We start from the raw sequence: 26,079 nt of genomic DNA on the forward strand, positions 1-26,079 counted from the left end.
TGAAGAATTGATGCTTTTGAACTGTGGTGTTGGAGAAGACTCTTGAGAGTCCCTTGAACTGCAAGAAGATCCAACCAGTCCATCCTAAAGGAGATCAGTGTTCATTGGAAGGACTGATGCTGAAGCTGAAACTCCAATACTTTGGCCACCTCATGTGGACAGTTGACTCACTGGAAAAGACCCTAATGCTGGGAAGGATTGGGGGCAGGAGGAGAAGGGGACAGCAGAGGATGAGGTGGCTGGATGGCATCACCAACTCGATGGACGTGGGTTTGGGTAGACTCCGGAAGATAGTGATGAACAGGGAGGCCTGGTGTGCTGTGATTCATGGGGTTGGAAAGAGTCGGACACAACTGAGTGAATGAATTGAACTGAACTGAACATCATGAGAAAGACTGGACTGGAAGAAACACAAGCTGCAATCAAGATTGCTGGGAGAAATATCAATAACCTCAGATATGCAGATGACACCACCCTTATGGCAGAAAGGGAAGAGGAACTCAAAGCCTCTTGATGAAAGTGAAAGTGGAGAGTGAAAAAGTTGGCTTAAAGCTCAACATTCAGAAAACGAAGATCATGGCAGCCGGTCCCATCACTTCATGGGAAATAGATGGGGAAACAGTGGAAACAGTGTCAGACTTTATTTTTCTGGGTTCCAAGATCACTGCAGATGGTGATTGCAGCCATGAAATTAAAAGACGCTTACTCCTTGGAAGGAAAGTTATGTCCAACCTAGATAGCATATTCAAAAGCAGAGACACTACTTTGCCAACAAAGGTCTGTCTAGTCAAGGCTATGGCTTTTCCTGTGGTCATGTATGGATGTGAATGTTGGACTGTGAAGAAGGCTGAGCACCGAAGAATTGATGCTTTTGAACTGTGGTGTTGGAGAAGACTCTTGAGAGTCCCTTGGACTGCAAGGAGATCCAACCAGTCCATTCTGAAGGAGATCAACCCTGGGATTTCTTTGGAAGGACTGATGCTAAAGCTGAAACTCCAGTAGTTTGGCCACCTCATGCAAAGAGTTGACTCATTGGAAAAGACTCTGATGCTGGGAGGGATTGGGGGCAGGAGGAGAAGGGGACGACAGAGGATGAGATGGCTGGATGGCATCACTGACTCGATGGACATGAGTCTGGGTGAACTCCGGGTGTTGGTGATGGACAGGGAGGCCTGGTGTGCTGCGATTCATGGGGTTGCAAAGAGTCGGACTTGACTCAGCGACTGAACTGAACAGAACTGAAGCAGGTTTTATTCTTCCAGTCCCTCTCCATTCCAGTCTAGCCTAATGAGAGGCACCAGTATCAATGTTTCTAAAACATATTAGTGTATCATTACCTTAAAAACATTCAATAATTTCCCACTGTCTCAGATATTACAAATTCATACTCTTGCATTGCTTCAGATAGGATTCTATAAACCTAAGAGAAACAGGTCATCTGGCCCAGACTATAGCTCTTTCTGGATTACTTATTGGAATCTTTGGTATGTTTTCTTTTTAATTTTTTTGCCTCGCTGTGCAGGATCTTAGTTCCCCAACCAGGGATTGAACCTGTGCCCCCTGTATTGGAAGACCAGCGTCTTAACCATTGGAGTGCCAGGGAAGTCCTCTTTTCTTCCATTTGTAATAACTGCTTTGTTGAGATGTAGTTCACATATGATAAAATTCACATTTTTACCTGGACAGATGGAATTGGTGAGGCTATTTTTAAAATAACATCTTTATTGGAATATAACTTGCATACCATACAATTCACCCATTTACAGAGTTGCATAATGATCTTCATAATCAGTTTCAAAATACTCTCATCAGCCCCAAAACAAATTCTATGCCCATTAGCAGTCACTTTCCATTCCTCCCTCCTCCCTTCCTCCCCTTCCATCCAGACCTAGGGAACCAGTAATTTACTGTTTGCATGAATTTCCTTATAGTTCATAAAAATGGAGTAACACAATATTCGACCCTTTGTGACTGGTTTCTTCCACTTAGCATAATGTTTTTAAGGTTCATCCATGTGGCAGTCACCACTTTCTTTTAACTGCTGAATAATATTTCATTATTCAATATGATCACATATGGTTTACCCACTCATCAGCTGATGGACATTTGCATAACTTCCTTTTTTTTTTTGCTGATATAGATAATGTGCTTAGTCGCTCAGTTCTGTCTGATTCTTTGTGACCCCACGGACTGAAGCCCGCCAGGCTCCTCTGTCCATGGAATTTTCCAGGCAAAAATACTGGACTGGGTTTCCATTTCCTACTCGAGGGGATCTTCTCCGCCCCAGGGATTGATCCAACCTGCGTCTCTTGCATCTCCTGCATTGGCAGGTGGGTTCTTCACCACTGTGCCACTTGGGAAGCCCAATATGAATAACATTGCTGTGAATATTTGTGCACATACTGGTATTTTAATGCTTAAAATCCATTTCTAAAACCACAAGCTCTGAACTCTCAAGACATGTAATTTCTGTGCTATTTATTTTAAAATTAGCATGTGCTATCCTATATTTGTAGTAATTTTTTAATGAGATATTCCATCTCCCCCAATAAATAGGTAGTTTCATAACCAGAGTCCATATCTTTTTTCTCCATGTATCCCTTGCATCTAATTTGATCTCTTGCATCATAGTTACTTGAACATTCATAAATGTTGATAATTATAGTGGCATTTATTCAAATTTAAAACTCTGCCTGGAAAGAAAGATAAGAATAACCTTCTGTGGTTAAAAGCTTGAGATGATTCCTCAAATATACTGTCAAGTGATTCTGACAAGGCTAAGACCCTTCAAGAGAGAAAAGATAGTCTCTTCAACAGATAATGCTGGGAAAACTAGATATCCACATGCAAAAGAATGTAGTAGGACTCTTATACCAAATGCAAAATTAACTAAAAGTGGATCAAAGACAGCTAAACAACTAAAACTATAAACAGCTAAAACTGTAAAAGCCTTGGAATAAAATATAGAGGGAAATCTTATGACAACGGGTTTGACAATGATTTTTTAGATACGACACCAAAAGCATGGGTGACAAAATAATTGGACTTCATCAAAATGTAATACTTTTTTTGCATCAAAGGACACTATCAAGTTAGAGAAAAGTTAATGCACAAAATAGGAGAAAATATTTGCAAAGCATCTATCTGAATAAGGGATTAATATTGAGAATATATATATATATATTTAAATCTCCAACAACTCAACAACAAAACAAACAACTTGATTCAAAAATGAGTAAAGGACATGAATAGACACTTATTTCTCTAAATAAGATATACAAATGCCAATAAGCACGTGAAAAGATGCTTGACATCATTAATCACTAGGGAAACGCATATCAAAACCACAATGAGATATCACCTCACACTCATTATGATAGCTACTGTTTAAAATATAAAAACAAAGTAATAAAGTATTGACAAAGATGTAGAGAAGCTGGAAGAAATGTAAGATGGTGCAACCACTGTGGATAATGGTATGATGGTTCCTCAAAAAATTAAACAGAATTACCAAATGATCCACCAAATTCACTTCTGGGTATATATTCAAAAGAACTGAAGCAGAGTCTCAAAGAGAATTTCTAGACCTATGTTCATAGCAGCATTATTCACAGTAGCTAAAAGACAAAAAAAAAATCCATTTGTCCTTTGATGATGAACAAATAAACTAAATGTGGCATATATGTACAACGGAATCTTAAATTACTGTTTTGAAAAGGAAGAAAAGTCTGGTAACATGCTACAGTGTGGATGGACTTTGAAAACATTGTTAAGTGAAATGAGACAGACACAAAAGGACAAATAGTGTCTGATGCTACTTACACAAGGTAACTAGAATAGTCAAATTCATAGATACAAAAATTATAATACGGTTACTGGAGGCTGAAAAGAGGGAGGAATGGAGAGTTATTTTTTAATGGATGTGAGTTTCAACTCGGGATGATGAAAAAGTTTCAGAGATGGATGGTGGTGATAGTTACACAACAACAACGTGAATGTATTTAATGCCACTGAAAAGTACACTTAAAAATGAGTAATAGTAAATTTTATGTTTTTTTTAATCAAAATTTCAAAACAAAAAAAAAGCTGTAATGAAGTGTTGCAAAGAAATCTAATTAGAGACTTTATAGAAACCCTTGGTACTTAGTTTTATATAATGGCAGAAATCTAAAAATCTAATTATCCAGTGTCAAGAATAAGGCATTGTGGAGACTCCTGTGGTGGTCCAGTGGCTAAGATTCGGTGCTCCTGGCTCAGGCTGGATCCTTGGTCAGGGAACCAGATCCTACATGTTGCCACTAGGAGTTCACATGCCTCAATGAAGATGGAAGATCCAACATGCTGCAACTAGAGTAGCCAAATAAATACATATTAAAATATCGAACAAGCCTTTAAAAAAAAAATTTCCATTCATCAGTGAATGTGTTTAGTCTACATACTAATCTAGACATATCTGAAACTCTAATTGGTGTAGTCAGTTCAGTTTATGGTCACTCAGTCATGTCTGACTCTGTGACCCCATGGACTGTGGCACACCATGCTTCCCTGCCCATCACCAACTTTCGGAGCTTGCTCAAACTCATGTCCATAGAGTCAGTGATGCCATCTAACCATTTCATCTTGTGTTGTTCCCTTCTCCTACAGCCTTCAATCTTTCCTAGCATCAGGGTTTTTCCAATGAGTCAGTTCTTCGCATCAGGTGGCCAAAGTATTGGAGTTTCAGCATCAGTCCTTCCAATGAATATTCAGGACTGATTTCCTTTAGGATGGACTGGTTTGATCTCCCTGCAGTCCAAGGGACTCTCCAAGAGTCTTCAACACCACAGTTAAAAAGCATCAATTCTTCTGTGCTCAGTTTTCTTTATGGTCCAACTCTTACATCCATACATGACTACAGAAAAAACCATAGCTTTAACTAGGTGGGCCTTTTGTCAGCAAAGTGATGTCTCTGTTTTTTAATATACTGTCTAGGTTGGTCGTAGCTTTTCTTCCAAGGAGCAAGCATCTTTTAATTTCATGGCTGCAGTCACCATCTGCAGTGATTTTGGAGCCCAAGAAAATAAAGTCTCTCACTGTTTCCATTGTTTCCCCATCTATTTGCAGTGAAGTGATCTTCGTTTTTTGAATGTTGAGTTTTAAGCTAGCTTCTTCACTCTCCTCTGTCACTTTCACCAGGAGGCTCTTTAGTTCCTCTTCACTTTCTGCCATTAGAGTGGTATCATCTGCGTATCTTGATTCCAGCTTGTAACTCATCCAGCCTGGCATTTCTCACAATGTGCTCAGATATAGGTTATATAAACAGGGTGACAGCAGACAGCCCTGCCATACTCCTATCTTGATCTTGAACCAATCAGTTGTTCCATACAGGGTTCTAACTGTAGCTTCTTGACCCACATACAGGTTTCTCAGAAGACAGGTAAGATGGTCTGGTATTCCTATCTAAGAGCTTTCACAGTTTGTCATGATCTACACAAAGGCTTTAGCGTAGTTGATAAAGACAGAGATAGATGTTTTTCTGAAACTCCCTTGTTTTCTCTATAATCCAGTGAATGTGGCAATTTGATCTCTAGTTCCTCTTCCTTTTGTAAACCCAGTTTGTATATCTGGAAGTTTTGGGTTCGCATAGTGCTGAAGCCTAGCATGCAAGATTTTAAGCATGACCTTACTAGCATGGGAGATGAGTGTAATTTTCTGATGGTTAGCACATTGTTTTAGTACTACCCTTCTTGGGGACTGGGATGAGGATTGACCTTTTCCAGTCCTGTGGCCACTACTAGCCCTTCCAGATTTGCTGACATACTGACTGAAAAACCCCTTCATGGATCACTGCCTTGTTGTGGTGAAGGGCTTGCGTAATTCAATGAAGCTATGAGCCATGCCGTGAGGGCCACCCAATACTGATGGGTCACAGCAGAGCTCTGACAAAACATGATCCACTGGAGGAGGGAAAGCAAACCACCTCAGTATACTTGCCGTAAGATCCTCATGAATTGTATACAAGGCCAAAAAGATATGACACCCAAAGATGAGTCCCCCATCTTTGCAAGTGTCCAATACACTACTGGGGAAGAGCAGAGGAGAACTGCTAATAGCCCCAGAATGAATGAAGCGGCTGGGCCAAAGTGGATAAGAATTCATACTACTGGCTAATACGTCAAAATCATTTTAAAGAGAGTAAAATGTAGTTTTTACTGAGCACAGTGCTTTTGCTGAGATGTTTATATAATAAACATGTCTTCTGCTACTTTAAATTATGATTTTCCTTATGTTTCTTTAGTGTGTCTAAGTCGTGGGGCTTGCTAACTTCAGGACCTAAGTGGGAATTCTTTTGAATTGTTAACCCTGGAAAGGAGTCATTTCTTAGGTTAGTACAGCTGAATGCTCAGCTATAGGGAGGGGAAAGCGGGTGTGAATCTCCACTCCAGGGAGCACCAATTAAGGGAAAGATACTGATATACTGTTCATAAGGCAATGCCTCAGCTGACCCTTCAGAGTTTCACCTTAGTGGGGAGAACTGTAACTTTGAGTTCCTCAAAATAATTCTGATTTAGAGACTGTAGTGCAGGAGAGATTGATTGGTAATTTTTCTAAATAGCAACCACATTCAGGAGAGTAGGGAATTATGGTTGTACCTTAGTCTATCAGACAGGGTCCTGGCAGGAAGTCAGTGGTAATGAGAAGAATCTGTTGAAGAGACTGTTTACAAATGTTAAAGGAAGCTGCTGCTGCTGCTGCTGCTGCTGCTAAATCACTTCAGTCATGTCCGACTCTGTGCAACCCCACAGACGGCAGCCCACCAGGCTCCACCGTCCTTGGGATTCTCCAGGCAAGAACCCACTGGAGTGGTTTGCCATTTCCTTCTCCAATGCATGAAGGTGAAAAGTGAAAGTGAAGTTGCCCAGTCCTGTCTGACTCTTAGCAACCCCATGGACTGCAGCCCATCAGGCAAAGGAAGCTAGCAAAGGCTAACAACAGCAGGGAGCTCTTGGTGCCTCTGGGCTCGAAAGGATAGGAGCCCGTAATTCCTGGAATCTTGAAAGAACAATAGCAGTAGCTGTAGCTGCAGCTGAAGGAAAGAACTATTGAAATTGTGGCCTTTGGGAGGGAAAGGTAGCATTGTTAACCCTTGGCCTCATCTCCTGCCAGAGCATTCCACTGGCTGTGTTCAACTGGAATCCAGAAAGTAAGAAAGCTTTGTACATGTAGTGAACTCCTTGGCAGTCCATACTTCCAGAATCCAGGGGCACAGAGTAGAGAATACTGGAGAGTGGATTTAGAGGAGCAAACAAAGAATATCTGGCCAATTTAATGAGGCTTATATGATTTGTCAAAATCTGTATTCTAAATGAATGATAGGTAATTGACAATCAAGGGACTAGGTAGGTAGAAGTTAGTTGTGGATTTTAGTTAGCAGGAAGTCCCATGTTGACTAGTTCATGGTCTTTGAGACAACTAAAAGAAGAGGAATTTGAAGAGTGGCCTCTGGAGGACTGGGATCTTTCACTGCAGCCCCAGTGATTCTAGGGTCTAAAAGACAGGACTCTGGTTTAGAGGAGAGAAAGGAATTCACGAACTCAGCAAAAATAATTGGGATGATCAGCAGAGGGCAGTCTACCGGAAAGGTGGCTGATACCTTGACTATGACTTATGAAGGTCCTATAGCCATGTCCCAGCTGTAGCTGCATATTCCCTGGACGGAGTGGAATTATGAGGTCCTTTCCTAAAAAGCTCCTACCTAAACAGCCTGTGTGTCTGACAGGAAGAAAAGGTAATTTAAGGCAAGGAAACATTATTCTGTGCTATTGAAACAGCTTTCCCCACCATGCTATAGATATTCTGAAAGCCACAATGGTGGGGGTTCTGATCTAGTCTCTATATTGAAATAATACAGTGTGCATTACAATCAATACTGTGGTGCCCACTGGCCTGGAGTTAAGTTCAGCAGTTCAACTGTGGATCTGAATGCTGGTTTCCACTCTTGCTGCTAGAGTTCCTCATCCCATCTGGGGTGGGTAGGGGAGAGGAGCTAACAAGATGGGAAGGGTAGGACTCAGTGAAAGAGGGAAAAAATGCAAACTGACCTTGGAATTATGACTGGGTGTTTCAAAAGGAGAGTTAAGTGAGAGGCTTGGATAGAATAGGCAGTGGTGAGGGACAAAGGAAAAAAGTCTCAAAAAACTGATAAAACACAAGGTCAGGAAAGGGCTGTAGGAAAAAAAAAAAATTCCTCTACATATAGAACAGGATATTTGAGTCTGTAGAGCAGTCATAGTAACTAGCAGGAGCTACAAAAAGGAAGACTTACTTGTTTCCAAGGTAGGGGAGTATTATCAATGGCCAGCAAAGCACGATTATGCCTTGCCACATTTCTTTTTATGTGAATCAACATATCAAAACACATTGTTCTGTTAGAGACAACAGAGAGTTAGCAGATGAACTTTCCCCCATCCATCTAAAACCAATTTCACACACTTCAAATAAATAATGTTTATATACTTTATATATTCTGAAAGTGGAGAACTTTTTAGATCTAAATCTCATGCTTAAGCAGTACATTTAAACAGTCACAGGCACCAGGTACCAAGTGGTGGTGTGTGCTCAGTCGTGTCCAACTCTTTGTGACCCCATGGACTGTAGCCCACCAGGCTTCTCTGACCACAGAATTTTGCAGGCAAGAACACTGAAGTGGCTTGCCATTTCCTACTCCAGGGGATCTTCCTGACCCAGGGATCAAACCAGCATCTCTTGAGTCTCCTACATTGGCAGGTGTATTCTTTACCAACTGTGACACCTGGGAAGTAGTACAGTATGCGCAAACGTACTCCATTATACTCTTAAAGAATATATTGAGGATTCCAAAAAGCATTTGTTTACATGCATTAAAGAGCATTATGTTAGAAATTAAAACTAAGAAATTACTGAAGTATTTACTAATAAATAATAAAATCCATTATATGCTTATATAAATAGTATAACTTCAGTGAAAAATAACTATTTTCTAAAACAAAATCTCTTTAATGCTGGCTTAATGGAACACAGCTGCATTTTAATATATGCCTTTGCATTCAATATGTTGCACATGTTGCTCTGATTGAAGTACATAAAGAAAATCTAGCCTTATGCAGATTGGAAAGGGAAGGAATATTTTAATAACCTTTTCAGATAACTGCGGATATTATTAACACTACACTAAATCTAGACAAGTGGTAATTTCTCAAAGGTTAGCTGAAATGTTATGAATGAACTTTTTGTACTGTTACATTAAAATTCATCAGTCTGTCTTGATCCTTTTTGTCTTGATCCTTGAATGAATGTTTTCCCCATGATGATTTTGTAACACTATGCATTGGTATTTGGATCAGTTATTACCTCACTAATTTATGCAGATCTTCCTAATGTTGACATACTCCATTGTATAATTTCTAGTAATCACATTTGTCAATATCACCCAATTTAATCAGAAAGGTCTTTAAGCATATTGGGAAGCTATCAAGTCACAGTGGGAGACATGTTTTGTAAAACTTTAATTTTCAGTTGAAAGCTTGAATTTATCATGTTTAACAAATTCTGTCAGTTATTTTCCTTGATGTGATAGCTTACATTGTTCATTTTTGATAAATCACCTGCCAAATAGCCAACTCTTAAGAAAAGTTGTTTGTCTCAATCATTAAGTGAAAATGGTGTTCTATGAAAAAAATGATTAAGTTCAGCTTGCAGCTCGACCATTTTGTACAAGTGCTTTACCATGAGCTTTGGTATACAGAAGTCCTTTATGTATCCTTTGCCTGTGTGTGTGTGAGAGAGTTGCTCAGTCATATCCGACTCCTTGCCACCCCATGGACTGTAGCCCGCCAGGCTCCTCTGTCCATGGAATTCTCCAGGCAAGAATACTGGAGTGGGTCACCCATTCCCTTCTCCAGGGGATCTTCCCAATCCAAGGATCAAACCCAGGTCTCTTGCATTGCAGGCAGATTTTTCACTGTCTTAGCCACCAGGGAAACTCCTTTTCCATGTATCATACAAAACATTAAGACTTTATTTGAAAGTTGAGGTTTAATATGATTAATAATCCCGACTGCTTCAGTGAAGACATTCTAATGTGAAACAGACAGTTTTAAATAGTGAGTGGATGACTTTAGTAACATTATTACTAGCACAGTAATTTTTTTGCTCACTACTGCGTTTACAGCACCATTACACCATTTTTTAAAAAAGACTTCCCTGTAGCTCAAACGGTGAAGAGTCTGCCTGCAATGCAGCAGACCAGGGCTCGATTCCTGAGTTGGGAAGATCCTCTGGGGGTTGCAAAGAGTCGGATGTGACTAACATACACACTGCTTTTACATCATCAGTGCATGTGTAAACACAGTAAAAAGGAAAACAATGTCTTAGTTTTATTTTGATAATAGTTTAGGCATTGCAGACATCTCAGGGATCCCTCTTCCCACGTGACTGCAGACTATACTCTGAGATGAGTATTTCCTTATCCTTGCTAGAATGTAAATCCTACGACTGGAAGGTTTTTTTGATCTTGTTCACTGGTATGCCTCCAGGGATTAGATCATGCTTGGCACACAGTAGGCATTCAATAATTATTTAATTAATTATTTAATGAAGTAATCAGCACTAACTTATAACAGCGAAGAGATTATAACATTCATTCTGGAAATTCATTTTTAAAAATTTAGTTTTCAATAGGTAAAATATACAATAGGATACATGATGAAAAGTCTCCCACTTTGCCTTTCCCAAGGAACTTAAATTGCTATCTCAGAGATTACCACTGCTGTCAGTTTCTGATGTATTTTTCCAGTGATACTTTATGGATTCACAAGCATATACACAAACATATTCCTTTCTTCCCTCACACAAATGGTGGTATATTATACACAATCTGGACAGAATCGTAATTTTTTTAAAACAGCAATTATTTATTTATTTGGCTGCACTGGGTCTTAGTTGCAGCATGCAAGATGTTCAGTTGTGGCATATGAACTTAGTTGAGGCACGTGTGATCTAGTTCCCCAACAGGGATCCCCTGTATTGGGAGCATGCAGCCTTAGCCACTGGACCACCAGGAAAGTCCCAATAATGATTTCTTAAGTAAACTTTTCCTTTCGGAATAATTTTGGATTTACAGAACTGTTTCAGAGAATCTTGTATACCCTATACTAACTTCTATTAATGTTAGCATCTTACATAATCATAGTATCATGTCAAAACTAAGAAATTAACAGTGTTACACTATTAACTAAATTACAAAATTTTTTCAGATTTCACTAATTATGTCCTTTTGGTTCCAGGGTCCAATCCAGGATACAACATCACTTTCAGCATAGTGTTCTTTTTCTCCCTAAAATGTATTTTGAGGATTGCCTCATGTCAGTTAATTGGCAGTTGCCTCATATTCTGTAAATACGAAGGACTGTAAATAGGAAGGACTGTAAAAATGGAGTGAAAGTGGAATTTCAGGGCCAGTGATTATGTGCATTTAAAAATTACCAAACTTCTCTTCCCCAAATAAATTAGCATACCCTTCTAATTAGTTCCCCTGTGATTTGAGTGTTTTAAATTTCTTTGAAGCGACAAGATTAATATTGGGGACTGAATTAAAGTGATATAGATAAAGTATTCAAAAAGTTTTTTCACACATTGAAATAATTATTTGTAACGTACTGGCACAAATACACATAGCATTGCAACACATACATTATACCATATTTTATTGTGCCATTACCCACATGTATAGTTGGTTCGCCTTAGGACCACTAGGGGGCTCTGCTGGAAGGGCTTTTATAGTTCTTCCGTTTAGGGGAATGTTTCCAGATGATGCTTTAGAATTCTAAACTCTTAAAACTCGGAAGAGATCATCTCATCCAGCTTCCTTGTCTTGCAGAAAAGGAAACCAAGGTTGAAAGAGAGCGAGCTGGTATGGAAGAGGGCTGGAATTTAAAATCCCCTCTTGGTTCCTGCGGCAGTTCAAGAAATTTTTTTTTTGCCATGTGCCTCCACTGAATGACTCATACCCAGGGGCTTATTTTTTTTTACTGCCACAATTTTGGTAATTTTTGCTAAGATGGTGTATTTGTGATATTTTCCTAACAAGATGCTTTACTGATTAGTTAGGTGAAAGAAATGCATGAAATATAAACTTCTAAATAAATAGTATTACAAAATGTTTTCTACTCAAAGCATCCCTTAGTATCAAAACCATATTACTGGCAGCCTTAACAACCACTTTTAAATTGCCTTTAAATTCACTTCCCACTTAAAACATTTACTCTTTACTCATTTATTCATTCAATATTCATTGAGAGCCTACTAGCACCAGCCACTGTTGTAGACTCCAGGCTTACAGAAGTAAAGCTGCCCTTCCTTCCCAAGAAGCATAGGTTTCTTCAGTTTTCCCTATATATTCAGATATCTTAGTTCAGTGGTTTTCATACTGTGGTCTCTGAACCAGCAGCTCGAGCAGCAGCACCTGGGAACTTGCTACAAATGCAAATTAGGCCCACCTTGCACTCTTTGTTTTTTCTTAAGCTCTCCAGGGATCCTGATGTACATTCAAGTTTTAAAGCTATGGTTTTAGTTCCACGGCTTGTTATTAATTATCTAAGTAGGCCAAAGATCAACATCTGGCTTCTAAACCCATCTCAGGCATCTCCACTGAGACCTGGTCTCAATTACAACTGAGATACAACAATGACCATACTTAATGATTTGTTGTACCTGGAAAGATCCTGGGATGACTGAAGTAGTAGAACTGTAACGGCTGCAGGACAAGAACGAACCGCAGTGGCTTTTCAGAACCAATAGAAAATGGGCCAGACCGAGTTCCGGGACAGTGTTTTCCGACACTAGACACAGCCGGATACATTAAGCCCGCGGTCTGGCTGAGTCAGGGCGGCGCTCCAAGCCTAGAGGGGCCGCGTGAACCCATCAGGTTGGACTCGAACCTTCGGTTAGAGGCGAAGGTCTGGAAGCCTCCACCATACCACCTACATTCGTACAGGGGCGGAGGCGCCGGAGACGACCCGTGAGGCCCGGGCAGCCCTGGCCCGCGCGGAAGCCGCACCCTCCTGGCTTCAGACGCCGACGGGGCGGAGCCACGCGGCCGCAGCTCAGGCAGAGACGCGCCGCACAGCGCGGCGCAGGTTCGCGGCTAAGGCGTATGGGGCTACAACGGGAGCGGCTGCGCCGCCCGGCCGGGTCAGCGTCGTGCGCATGCGCGGACCCGGCGCCATTTTGGTGGCCGGGCGCGGAGGTGATTCCACATTGAAGATAGTGCGGCGGTCGGGGTGGCAGTGGCAGCGTTCGTGTGCTCGGGTGTGAATCGCCGGGGGAGGAGGCGGTGGAGGAAGAGGTGGCGGCGGTGGCGGTGGTCGTAGCGGTGGCGGAGGAGGCGGGTACGAATAAGCTGCGGGCGGAGACATGGCCAACATCGCGGTGCAGCGAATCAAGCGGGAGTTCAAGGAGGTGCTGAAGAGCGAGGAGGTCAGAAATGAACTCCCGGACGTCCCCCACATCAGCCCAGGGCGGGAGGGCCCTTCCGGTGGCAATCCCAATATCCCTGGTAACCCCCGGTTGGCCTTCTTTGCGGCCGCCCTTCTGCCTGTGGGGAAGCAGCAGTCTCCCCCTCCTTCCGCCGCCTTTCCCTCCCCTCCCCGGGCCCTGGGATGGACGGTCTCGCGGGCGGGGGTTCTGGGGAGGAATAAGGTTTAGGGGGCAGATGGAGGAAGGGCGCTTAAAGGCGGGTGTGAGCTCTAGAGAGCGCCCCACGGCAGTGGCAACAGCTGGAAGTGTGACTGTAGGGTGGGGAGGTAGCAGGCCAAGCCTGAGAAAACCCGGGAAGTGGGTTGGGGGAAGGGGAAAGGTGGTAACTGGATCCGGAGAGCCGCGCCGCTCAAAGGCCCACACTTTTCAGGGTATTCTGGGTTATAGCCGGTCTGGCGGCCACCCTCCTTTCCTTACGGAAGGAGTGATTGATGAAAGAAGGAGGTTCGGAGTTAACTCCCTCTCGGTTGGGTGTTGGGAGAAATGAGAAGACATAATAGGGTACTAGCTTATTTGAGTGGGCGATAAGGGAATTTTCACCTGAGATAGAAAATTAATTCCTTATTAGACTACTATCTCATTTCCACTTACTCCGACATTCTAGGCCTCTTTTTCGATTGACATCTGAAGCTTTTTGACTAGGTACAGGCACGTTCGGTATATTAGAGACGTTTAAATATTTTTAGCTAGGATTAGGAAAAAATAGTGGAGTGTGTGAGTAGCTTATTTCAAAAAACCTGTTTACAAGTTACAGACGAGAGAGTCTGTCCTAAGACAATGCCTCTGTGACACTACTGTGTTGTGCCATGAAACTTCATTATGATGTCCCCATAGTTAGTTCGTTCTTTTGAAAAACTGTCCTACTTAAAAACATGAGATTTCAGATTAATATATTGTTACGTTTCTTTATTAAGTAGGTTTATTCCAACATATATCTGAAATGATTAAAATTTTTTTTTTTTTGTCTCAAGCTACTCTTGAGTCCTGTAGAAATTTTAGATACGCTGATATTGGCCACATTTGTTAATGTATTTTAAATGTTTGGGTAATTTGACTCAAAATTATGAAAGTATAGTACAGTTTTTCACACCCAAAATCAACAGGAATGCTAGGTTGTTTTTCTCCTTGGACTCAACAAAGATTAAAAATACTGAATGGTTATTTTCAAGATGTCAAATATCATTATCGAATATATTATTGCTATTTGTGTTTTTCTCTTACGTTGGTACTTTAATGATCTCAATGATTCGTGAAATTCAGCATTCTAAACATGTGATGAGTTATTGACAAGTCTGATAGCAAGCACTTGAACTTTATTTGTGCCACTGAATCTGAAGTGACTGTGTGTCTTTACAGTTAGACGTGGAAAAGATTCTTTAAAATTATTTAAAAATGCCAAATCCTAGCAGGTTTATTGAATATAATAGTATATAAGTAATGATCGGTTTTACAGAGCATGTGTATGAACTCTGACCTCTGTATTTGTTCAAGTGCCAAAACTCTGAATGGAAGGATGACTTTGTGTTTTTGTGGTACAGTGCAGAAAAAGAATCATAAATACCTGCACTGTGATATATAGTGAGACAGTGATTCTAAATTTTTCTTTAGTAAGAAAATATTTTCCAGGATACTTGACGTATATCTTCCTAATGAAAGTTTGCAGCTAATATTATTGCCAGTAGCCTAGAACATTCCTTCTGTAATACGTTTGTACAAGCCTGAAACTTAATATAAGACTTTAATGCTTTATTTTCTATTACTTAAAAGTGGTCACTGCTCTCATAATTCGTATAGTCTCTGCATTATGTGAGGTGACTTTTCACCATGATATTCTTAGTACTTGAAGTTTAAAAGAAATCTTGTATTGCCCTAGTAATGCATATTGTTAAAATAATACAGCTTTTTATATATAAGCAATGATGAAACCTTGTTTCAAGTAAGTGACGTGGTGTTTCAGAGGAAGAAAACAAAATCCAAACAGGAAAATTATTTTTTTATCTGGAATGAAACTTCTTCCAGAAAGAACATTTAGGAAAGGATCAGATAATTTAATATTGGAATATATAACCAATAAATAGCTTTATTTTCACCAATATATTTTATTTCATTGATACTTAAGTCCAATTCTATAGGTGGATTATGTTGATTATTTTCAGTACATTGAAATACAGTCCACATGTTTCCTTTTTATGTATGTAAATGCAGTATTTGAGTGGCTGGTATGTAATAAGTATTTCCTCATGTTTTCTATGTAAATTTTCATTTTACCAAAGTTTATTTCACATTTTTGTGTTTACTAAGAATCTTGATTGATTTTAAGGATTTTCCCTCCCCCTTTTTAAGTGTCTTTGTAAAGATAGCTTACATCTGGCCTAAGAAGTTGTAAATGGCCACTGTTGGAGTGTGTTGTTAATTAAAATACAGCCTCAAGATAAATGTGAAAAGTAGAGGGTAGAATCAGAACAGTGAGAGGAGGCCACCATTAGTGTCAGAAGTAGGGGAGTATGTGTATTTGTATAGGTGAAAGGATTAATGAGAACTTGGTAACATTGTTTCTCTGTAGGAGAATTGGGTGTCTGGGGCCACAGGCATCAAAAGAGTCCTTTTGAATTTTGAGTCTGCTAATATGTTATTTACTAAAAATAAATAAACCATGTAGGCCTTTTTTCCATGAGACTGTGTTTGGAAATCTGTCACTTGTCTGAGATATTAATTTACTTAAATCTGTGTAAGTTTAAGTAATATTTCAAAGTTGCAAGGAATAGAAAATTGATTTAAGGTACACTTAATAATAGGTTTTTTTTTTTTTATTGACTTACGTAAGTGAATTGTAGCTTATGAGGACAGAGTAAAGCTATAATCTGTACTCATAGGTTATATTATTTATTATAAATTGTTACTGGTATTAACAACCACCATTTGTAAAGGAACTAGCAGCTCTATTTGTTTATATATATTACTGCTAATTCTCAAGAACAGGTTGTTGAATTAGATTTTTTATTTCTTAGATGAGAAAATTGAGATTCAGAGAAGTTAAATTATTTGTCTGCAAACATACACCTTTGGGATTTAGATCTAAGTTTGCTTGTGTTTATATTATACCATGCTGTCCTGACTTGTCAAGTGTAGGCATACTTTTAATTATTTAAAAATAATTGAACCTGGTTTGTATTACTGATTAAAAGATTTAAATGAAGCCTAATTTAATTGTTTAAACATTAAGCATTACCTGTAATTAAAGGTTTGCTTGCATTTCAGTATGCAAAATATTTTTAAATTTGAAGTTCACTGAAGTAAAATGCCCGTAAATCAGTCCACATACCCTTGTTTGTTCTCGTCCTGTATGGTACCTGTAGTTTTTTTTCATATTGTAACTGCACTTTGCTAACATTTTCTAGGATTCTCATAGGGAATATTTAAATATGTGGCATTAACAAATTGGTTTCATGAAAACTACTCTTGTATAAATTTCCCTTGAGTATTTAAATGGATTTTTGTACCTGTTGTCATTTTAAATTTTATATATTTGACTATTCTGTATAGAACTAGTTACAGATCTTTAAAGGGAAGTCTTTTAATTTCTGTTGACCATGGTGTCTCAACCTTGGCACTGTTGACATGTGGGGCAGGTAATGGCTTTGTTGTGGGTGGTTCTCCTGTGCATTGTAGGATGTTCAGCACCATCGCTGACTAAGAGCACTAGATGCCAATAGCACAGGCAGTCTTCCTCCCACCTCCCTACCATTTCCCTGCCATTGTGTCAACTAAAAATGTCTCCGTACTTTGTCAGACGTTGAGAACCACTGCTGTAGACAGAACTCTTTAGAAGAACATTTAAGACTGTTAACTATATAGAGTTTGTAGTATAATTTATCTAAAAGATGAATGGACAGTAACTGTACCAAAAAATTGATTATAGCATGACTACTACTAGCTTTGAGTGTTCTGTTTTGTTTTTAAGACTTTGCCCCTGGTTTATCAATTATTATCTTTTTCTTTTTAAGTTTTTCCTTTCTAGTTTAAAGACAAAGGTGAAATTTCCTGCTATAAACTAATGTAACTAGAATTTGAACAATTTTTTACGAGTAGAAAAGCGATTTGTTTTTACAGCTATGTAAGTTTTTAGTTCAGTGTAGCTTAGCCTTATGAGTGTGTTATTGACTCTGGGTGTGTTATTGACTGAGTTAAAAAAATTAAAAGCCTTTCCAAGTAGTGCTCTTGGGGTGCATTTCTTTTTTTAATTTTTTAAAGGCTTTGATCTATCCATCAGTCATCTGGGATTCCTTTGCAGATCATCCCTTTGTAAAGAATGTGTTTTCTTATTTCTTAGTAAATATGTTATCAGCATTTATTGAGGATATTTGCAAACAGCCCTGAAAGACTTACCTGGTTGGAGACAGATAAAAATGATAGATGGAGAGAAGCAGAGCTGTGGGAATTCTGAGGGTGTGTGTATGTAGGAAGAGAGGTTGTTGAGCTCGGTTCCAAAGGAAAGTGAAGACTGAATTTCAGGAGACAGTCTTAAAAGAATTACAAGAATACTGTATAATTTATAAGTAAATGATCTCTTCTGTAGACTCCTGAATTGGAATTAGGGAGCAGGAGTTGTGGACAAAATTAAGCTAGAAACATTTATATATTAATAACAGAAAGGTTGCACAGCTCTAATATACACAAACATAGTTGTGGAGTTAGAACACATAAGTTATCTTTGGGGGAAAACCACCTTTTTCAGATCAAAATAATAAAAGGTAATATACAAAGCACATATGATAAAAGTGTGACCAACACCCAAAACAAACAGAATGTTAACATTACCAGCATCATCAGAATCCCCACACCCACCCCTTTCCAGTCAATTTCCTGATTTTTAAAAACACAGGTTAGCTTTGGATATGTTTGAGTAAAAGGATAGACATAAGAGCATATACTATATGATTTAATTTTAAATATTTTTCAAAAGCTGTCTTTCAAAGTCTTTGTTTAGAAAATGCATTAACAGTGTCTAGAGAATGTGTTAAAATGCATTGAATGTTTTAGTTGAAAGAGACGTTAGATCTAGGTGAAAAACCTCATCTATAAGTTCAGAAACTGAAGCTTAGAGAGATTGATTGTTGCTCAGTGACACAAAGATCTGGTTAATGGTGAACTTCACCTGGGTTGTGTGTTTTTTTTTTTAAGATTTTTGTTTTTTTGGTTGTGAGTCTTCATTACTCAATGTGGGCTTTCTCTAGTTGTAGTGAGCGGGGGCTACTCTTCCTTGTGGGGCCCAGGCTTCTCATTGCAGTGGCTTGTCTTGTTGAGGAGCACAGATTCTGGGCACACAGGCTTCAGTAGTTGCGGCACATGGGCACATTGCCCCGTAGCATGTGGGATCTTCCCCGACTAGGGATCGAACCTGTGTACCCTACATCAGCAGGCAGATACTTAACCACTGTGCCACCAGGGAAGCCCCCTCGTCCAGGTTTTTTGCACACCAGTTTACTCCAGCTGTTATATACGGTTGCTTTATGAGATGATATTTTTCATAAACAATACTATAAAAGTTGAATGCTAATAAAATGATGTATCATTACAACAATGTATGACATGTCATTCAATGTTGAGAATTGCATTAATCTTTAAATATGTTCTGCTTTTCTATCTTGGTGTGAGAAAAGTTTGCCAGGAGGCAGAGATACTTATTTCCCAAGCATAATGTAGTACGTTTAGCTTAGTGATTAAGAGTGTGGGCATTGGAATTTCAGTCCTGGCTTTTCAGCTTAATACCTACAGCACTGACTATTTCAGTTTTCTTCTCTGAAAATAGGAGATCAAGAGAGTCTTTTCAGTGCTTAGAGCAGTGCTAGGAATATTCAGTAAGTGGATACTTGTAAAGATGTCTGAATTAATTATATTCTGCTTTCATATTCTGCTTATTGTTGTCCTTGGATCATAAAAGTTTCCTTCAATGGTTCAGTGATAGCTCTATGTGAATGTGACTCCAGAAAAGGCTTAAGATGATGACTTAAGTATTGATACTTCTGATAATGTTTCTTTGTGTGTAAATAACCTATGGGGACTGGTGGCCAAGGGGAATACAAAAGTATAATTGGACTTAGTTCTGAAAATGGTTAGTCTTTCTTAAGGAGACAGTGGGATTATTTTGGATTTCTTCACATGACTCTGGTCTCCTTTAACTGGACCATGGAATCCAGATTCTAATCCTCTGGTGTGTAATTTTGAATTCCTTTGTAAAATCCCTATTTTAAAATTGGGTCTTGGAAGCTAGAAAGTGGTAGTCACATACATCTGACATCAATGGTAAGTTCTGCTACATAATCTGAAAAGGTGAGGCAAGTTCATTTCATTCAAAACCCTCGCCATTTCCCTCCATTTAGTTCTTTTCTTTTACTGCAAATTTAAAATAATAACTACCTATAGTTGAATGCCTACTATCTGGTATTTTATATCTATGACAGCCTTATGAGATGGGTTGCTTCTATTACAGATTAGAAAGTTGTAGCTCTGAAGAAATTAACTTTCCACAGTGTCAAGTAACTTGGTGGTGGTTCAGTTGCTAAGAGGTGTCCAACTCTTTCTGACCCCGTGGACTGCAGCGCTCCAGGTTTTTTGTCCGAGCAGGGATTTAAAACCAGGTCTCTGACTCCATTTAACTTATTATGATGGAAAGAATAATCATATGCTGCTTGCTTCCAATCCATTATTTCTAAAGATGCTTTTAAAAATTACATTTTATTTTAGACTTAGAAGTTTAGAAATAATATATGAACTTTTATATCCATGGTCCAGATTTAATAGATCTTAATCCTCATACTGGCTTTAGCCTCTCCTCAACCCCCCAAGAAATAAAACCTCCAGAGGAAGCTCACTTTCCAACCTTTTCTCTATTCTGTACTCTCCTTCTTGGAAGTAACCATTATGCTGAAGTTGAGTATATCCCTCCCATACATATTTTTTTACTGCTGATAAACATAGTATTTTTTGAGTGTAAGGTCACTTTTTAGTGTTTTAAAAATTTTTAGAAGAACTTCACAGATGGTTATAATATTCTGCATCTCCTGCAACTTTTCTTTTCAGTGTTGTTTTTTAAGGTTTATCTGTGACAACGCATATATTGCTCAAGTTCTTCAATTTTAAACTGCAGTTGACCAACATGAGTTTGAACTTCATGAATCTACTTATATGTGGATTTTTTTCAGTAGTAAATACTGCAGTCCACAATGATTCAGTGTTGGTTGAATGTGTAGATGCGGAGAAACTGTATATGGAGGGCCATCTATAAGTTATACTTCGATTTTTGTCTGAGCAGAGGTTTGGCATCCCTAACCCCCTTGTTTAAAGGTCAACTGTATAGATTACTTCTCCTGTTGATGGCATATAGTTATAAAAAAGACACATTGAACATTATTATAAATGTTTTCTTGGGTATTTTTTAGGAGGTAGATTTGCAGGATCTGAGTGTATTTGCATCTTCTGCATGATTGGATATGCATTATTGTTCTCCCAATGATTGTATCAATTTACACTCGCTGTAGAAATCTGTAAGAATTCTAGTGACGTGACATCTGCAAAATTTAGATTTTTGTCAGTCTGATGGATATGAAATGGTAGCTTATTTTAATTTTTCTTTGTCAATAGAGATATTAAGCATATTTTTGTGTCTATTGGCTGTGGGCTTTCTTTTGTAAATTTAGTGTTTCCATTATTTACCCATTTTTAAGAATTTTTGTGGTTTGTATTTTTCTTACTGATTTGTAAGAATTCTTTATAATTTTGTCTAATTCTATTATGTGGCTTAATTTTTTAAATGCTTTGAAAAGCATTTTTTACTTTTTTAAATGCTCTTTTTAAAAATTGTGTTAACTCATATAAAACTTTACACCTTGTGTATTTTTAAGCAGACAATTTCAGTGGTGTTAAGTACATTCACATTGTTGTACAATCAATACCACCATCCATCTCCAAGACTCCGCATTTTGTAAAATTGAAACTGTACCCATTAAACACTTAACTCCTTACTTCTCCCATGCCCAGCTCCTGTAGTCAGCACTCTGCTTTTTGTCTCTGTGAGTTTGATTACTGTATTATACGTTGTTTGTTTTACTGGCTTATTTCACTTAACGTTATCACATCTTTGATCTTACTGAGTTTACCTTTAAAGTAGTCAAATTTGTCTGCCTTTTCCTGTGTGGTGTGCTTTTTTTTTGTATTGGATTGGCTAAAAAGTTCTTTCGAGTTTTCCCATAGCATCTTTTGGAAAAACTTGAAGGAACATTTTGGCCAACCCAATATTTTGTTTAAGGAATATTTTCCTACTCTGGTTATCAGAAAGATACTCTCATGTATTTGGTTCTTAAAAGTGAATTCATTCTTTTTTGTTTTTGGTTGTGCTGGGTCTTCCTTCATGGGCACGGGCTCTCTCTCGTTGTGATGAGCAGGGGCTGCGCTTCCTTATGGTGCTTGGGGTTCTCACTGTGGTGGTGTCTTGTCGCGGAGCACAAGTTCTAGGGCGTGTAGGTTTTAGTAGTTGCTGCGTGCAGGTTCTTTGGTTGTGGCTTGTGGGCTCTAGAGCCTGTGCGTTGTGCACAGGCTTTAGTTGCCTGCAGCATGTGGAGTCTTTCGGACCAGGGATTGAACCCGAGTCTCTGCATTGGCAGGTGGATTCTTATGCTCTGTACCATTAGCGAAGTCCTAGTTCATTCTTTAACTTCTGTACTCAGGCTTCTTCAGTTTCTTGTCATACTGAAATTACTTTTTCAGGCATTACTAACATCTTCTAAATTGTTAAATGCATATGCCTTTCTTCAGCATTTCCATTTCTGTCTTAGAGCTTTCCGCTTTCAGTTGCTCTGATGCTAAATTTTGGTTTTTCTTTAACTTCTGTTATTACCCTTTATAAGTCTGATTTCATCTCTTATCCTCCGTAATCTCCTGAATCTTTGTTTCCTCTTTTGTGTTCTTTTTGTCAGTTGTCTTAGATCAGGCTTTCTTAGATAAACTCTTTATATTAAGATAGTTTGCTAATTTACATTTAGTTCTCTGCCTTTAGTCTGTCCCAACTTTTAATTCAACCCCCCTGGTGCCGTGCTACTGGGTTATTTATTTATTTTTAAAAAATATATTTTAGTCCCTCCCTTGAGGCACGTGGAATCTTAGTTCCCTGACCACAGATCAAACCTGTGCCCCTTTGCATTGGAAACATGGAGGATAAACCTCTGGACCACTGGGGAGGTCCCTGGATTTAATTTTTAAAACATGATCTTGTCATTTTCTTTTAGATTGTCTACCCCTTATTGTGTGAAGTCACAACCTTTTCATTTCTAGCCTACCTTTCCTGACCTGCTTCCTGTCAAGTCTCAACTCAGCTACATGCCTAAACATACCTCAGACCCTCACTCTCCCTCCAGCCTTTAGCTAACAAAATTAATTGCTTGCTGTTGAGTTGTTTTGTCTGCATGGAATAAGCCGTTATCTTCTTACTTTCGAAAAACTCATTCTAAAATGCCATTCCTAATAAGCTTTTCTTGAACGCAGATTACCTCTTTTTTGTAGTTATCACTTTGTCAGGATCTTTTTATTTTTTTTTCTTTAAAATGTCAAGCTTTATTAAAGTATAATTTACATATAAAGTACAATTGGGTTAGGTTTTTTTGACAAATGCAGTGGAGACATCACCACAGTGTAGATAAAACATTTTTTTCACTCCAAAAACTTCAGGCCCCTCTGCTGTCAGTCTCCTTCCCCAACACACCCGGAAGGTAATTTATCTACCGGGTACAGTGAGTTCTGCTGCTGCTGCTAAGTCGCTTCAGTCGTGTCCAACTCTGTGTGACCCCATAGACGGCAGCCCACCAGGCTCCCCCGTCCCTGGGATTCTCAAGGCAAGAACACTGGAGTGGGTTGCCATTTCCTTCTCCATGTCAGGATCTTTTTAGAGCAGTTACTGTATTGTTAATGATTATATGTATGTCTTTCTGCTCCTGCTAGATCATTGAGCTCTTTGAGGGTTTTATATTTTTCTCTTCAGCATCCAGCATGGTGCCTGAATTGTAGTAAGCTTAGTAACATTTAAAGTATGCCCCAAATCTTCAAAAGGTGTCTAATCTTTTAGAGCTGTTGCTTAAAGTGCTCTTTACCTAGGTTTAGAACGGATTTGTTTACTCTGTTCATTATTTTTAGCCTTTGTGTGATTATGAATTTTTCTAGTAATTACAAATGCAGGGCTAGCTAGCATGTGTGGTATTTTCTCTCAAGTGACCGTGTGATGCTTTACTTTCAAGTTTTGTTGTTTTATGTGAACCATCCTGTTTGGGATTGGTGTACTTAATTGTGGGTTGTCTGAGACTGGTGATTTTCAGCAGTGATATAAAATATTTTGTGCTTCATTTTTCTTAAATTTTTCAGTTCATTCATCATCAGTAGTTCAGTTCAGTTCATTTGCTCAGTCGTGTCCGAGTCTTTGCGGCCCCATGAATTGCAGCACGCCAGGCCTCCCTGTCCATCACCAACTCCCGGAGTTCACTCAGACTCATGTCCATCGAGTCGGTGATGCCATCCAGCCATCTCATCCTCTGTCGTCCCCTTCTCCTCCTGCCCCCAATCCCTCCCAGCATCACAGTCTTTTCCAGTGAGTCAACTCTTCGCATGAGGTAGCCAAAGTACTGGAGTTTCAGCTTTAGCGTCAGTCCTTCCATTGAACACCCAGGACTGATCTCCTTCAGAATGGACTGGTTGGATCTCCTTGCAGTCCAAGGGACTCTCAAGAGTCTTCTCCAACACCACAGTTCAAAAGCATCAATTCTTCGGCGCTCAGCCTTCTTCACAGTCCAAGTCTCACACCCATACATGAGCACTGGAAAAACCATAGCCTTGACTAGACGGACCTTTGTTGGCAAAGTAGTGTCTCTGCTTTTGAATATGCTATCTAGGTTGGTCATAACTTTCCTTCCAAGGAGTAAGCGTCTTATAATTTCATGGCTGCAGTCAACACCTGCAGTGGTTTTGGAGTAGTTCCTTTATTTTTAAAATGTGTGTGTGTGTATAGTATACTACAGTTTATGCATTGGATATTTGGTTTGTTTCCAGTTTCTTGCTGTTGTGTATGTGCAAGAGTTTAGGGTATATGGGTATTTGGATGAAATTTTAAGTGGGTATGTCAGACTTTTTAAAAAATATATCTTGGCTTGGTCATATTTTGATTATATCCTTAGGTGTTTACTTAAGTGCTTTGTCTCCATCTGCCCGATGAAACTGAGTGTGAGTCATTGAGGACAGAGACCTATCGTCCTGATTTTCTATTCTCCGTTGCTTAACACATTGCCTGGTAAGCAAGAGGCATTTGTTTTCCTGAATGAGTTTAAGGGTTTCTTAAGGTCCAGGAAGCTAATCCCAAGCCCTACGAAAGTAATACCTTTCATCCTACTTCTGGTACTGCTGCTGCTGCTGCTGCTGCTAAGTCTCTTCAGTCGTGTCCGACTCTGTGCGACACCATAGACGGCAGCCCACTAGGCTCCTCTGTCCCTGGGATTCTCCAAGCAAGAATATTGGAGTGGGTTGCCATTTCCTTCTCCAATGCATGAAAGTGAAAAGTGAAGTGAAAAGGCTCAGTGGTGCCCGACTCTTAGCGACCCCATTGACTGCAGCCTTCCAGGCTCCTTCGTCCATGGGACTTTCCAGGCAAGAGTACTGGAGTGGGTTGCCGTTGCCTTCTCCGAAACTTTTGGTACTAGGAAGAGTTGAATATGCTGATAAAGATGGCCTCCAGTGAAGTTGAGTTTCTTTTGATAATGTAGTTAGGTTCTGAGTTGGGGTAATATCAGGTCTAAGTCTAAAACTTAGAAATAAGATAGTGGGAAGGGAATCTTTTCTGCTTTTTTTTTTTTTTGTAGTTCTCCTTTCATGATCTCAGGGGGCATCTATTTAGTATTATATATGACATCATCTGTACTTAAATTGTTTAAGCTTTTTTTGGTGCGCTTCATGGCACACAGAACTTCCCTGACCAGGGATCAAACCTGTGTCCCCTGCAGTGGAAGCAGAGCATCTTAACCATTGGACCACTGGGGAAGTCTGATGGTTTAAACTCTTTAGTAATTCTACATTTTCTTCATTTATTCAACAAATATTTATTAAAAGCCACCTCTGTTTGTTAATAAGATAGACATGGTCCATGCCCTTATGGAGTAAATTATGGCCCAGTAAGATAGTAAAACATTGAAAAGGTAGTTGTGTGTGCTTGTTGAGTTTAAGGAGAACTGTGAGGATGAGGTAACCTAAACTCAGGGAAAGAGTTTCTTGGAGATAACCCTTAAACTACTTGGGAAGATAAATTAAAATTTACTAACTTAGTCATACATTAGGATGATCAACTCTTACATGCACATAGAAAGCTAATAGTCATTATATAGTGAAGAATGTAAACAATATAATTGCTTTTCTCTTTTAAATAAATAGTCAAATTCTGTGAATGTAAAAGTAACAAACATTAAACTTTGATAAATATGGGGAACCATATTCAAGTAA

The 26,079-nt window shown here is 39.1% G+C and overlaps 1 protein-coding gene across 1 annotated transcript in view; it reads left to right on the top strand.

Annotated features, from left to right (window-relative positions):
- The first annotated feature begins 13,282 nt into the window (after window positions 1-13,282).
- Window positions 13,283-26,079, top strand: part of UBE2K (ubiquitin conjugating enzyme E2 K) — a 77,261-nt gene continuing 64,464 nt past the window's right edge. Inside the window, exon 1 of the mRNA XM_005901990.3 lies at window positions 13,283-13,494. Coding sequence (XP_005902052.1) covers window positions 13,432-13,494 — 63 coding nt within the window. The 5' untranslated portion in view covers window positions 13,283-13,431. The remainder of the gene's footprint in view (window positions 13,495-26,079) is intronic.

This window comes from Bos mutus, chromosome 6 (assembly GCF_027580195.1).
Source record: "Bos mutus isolate GX-2022 chromosome 6, NWIPB_WYAK_1.1, whole genome shotgun sequence".
Taxonomy (NCBI): domain Eukaryota; kingdom Metazoa; phylum Chordata; class Mammalia; order Artiodactyla; family Bovidae; genus Bos; species Bos mutus.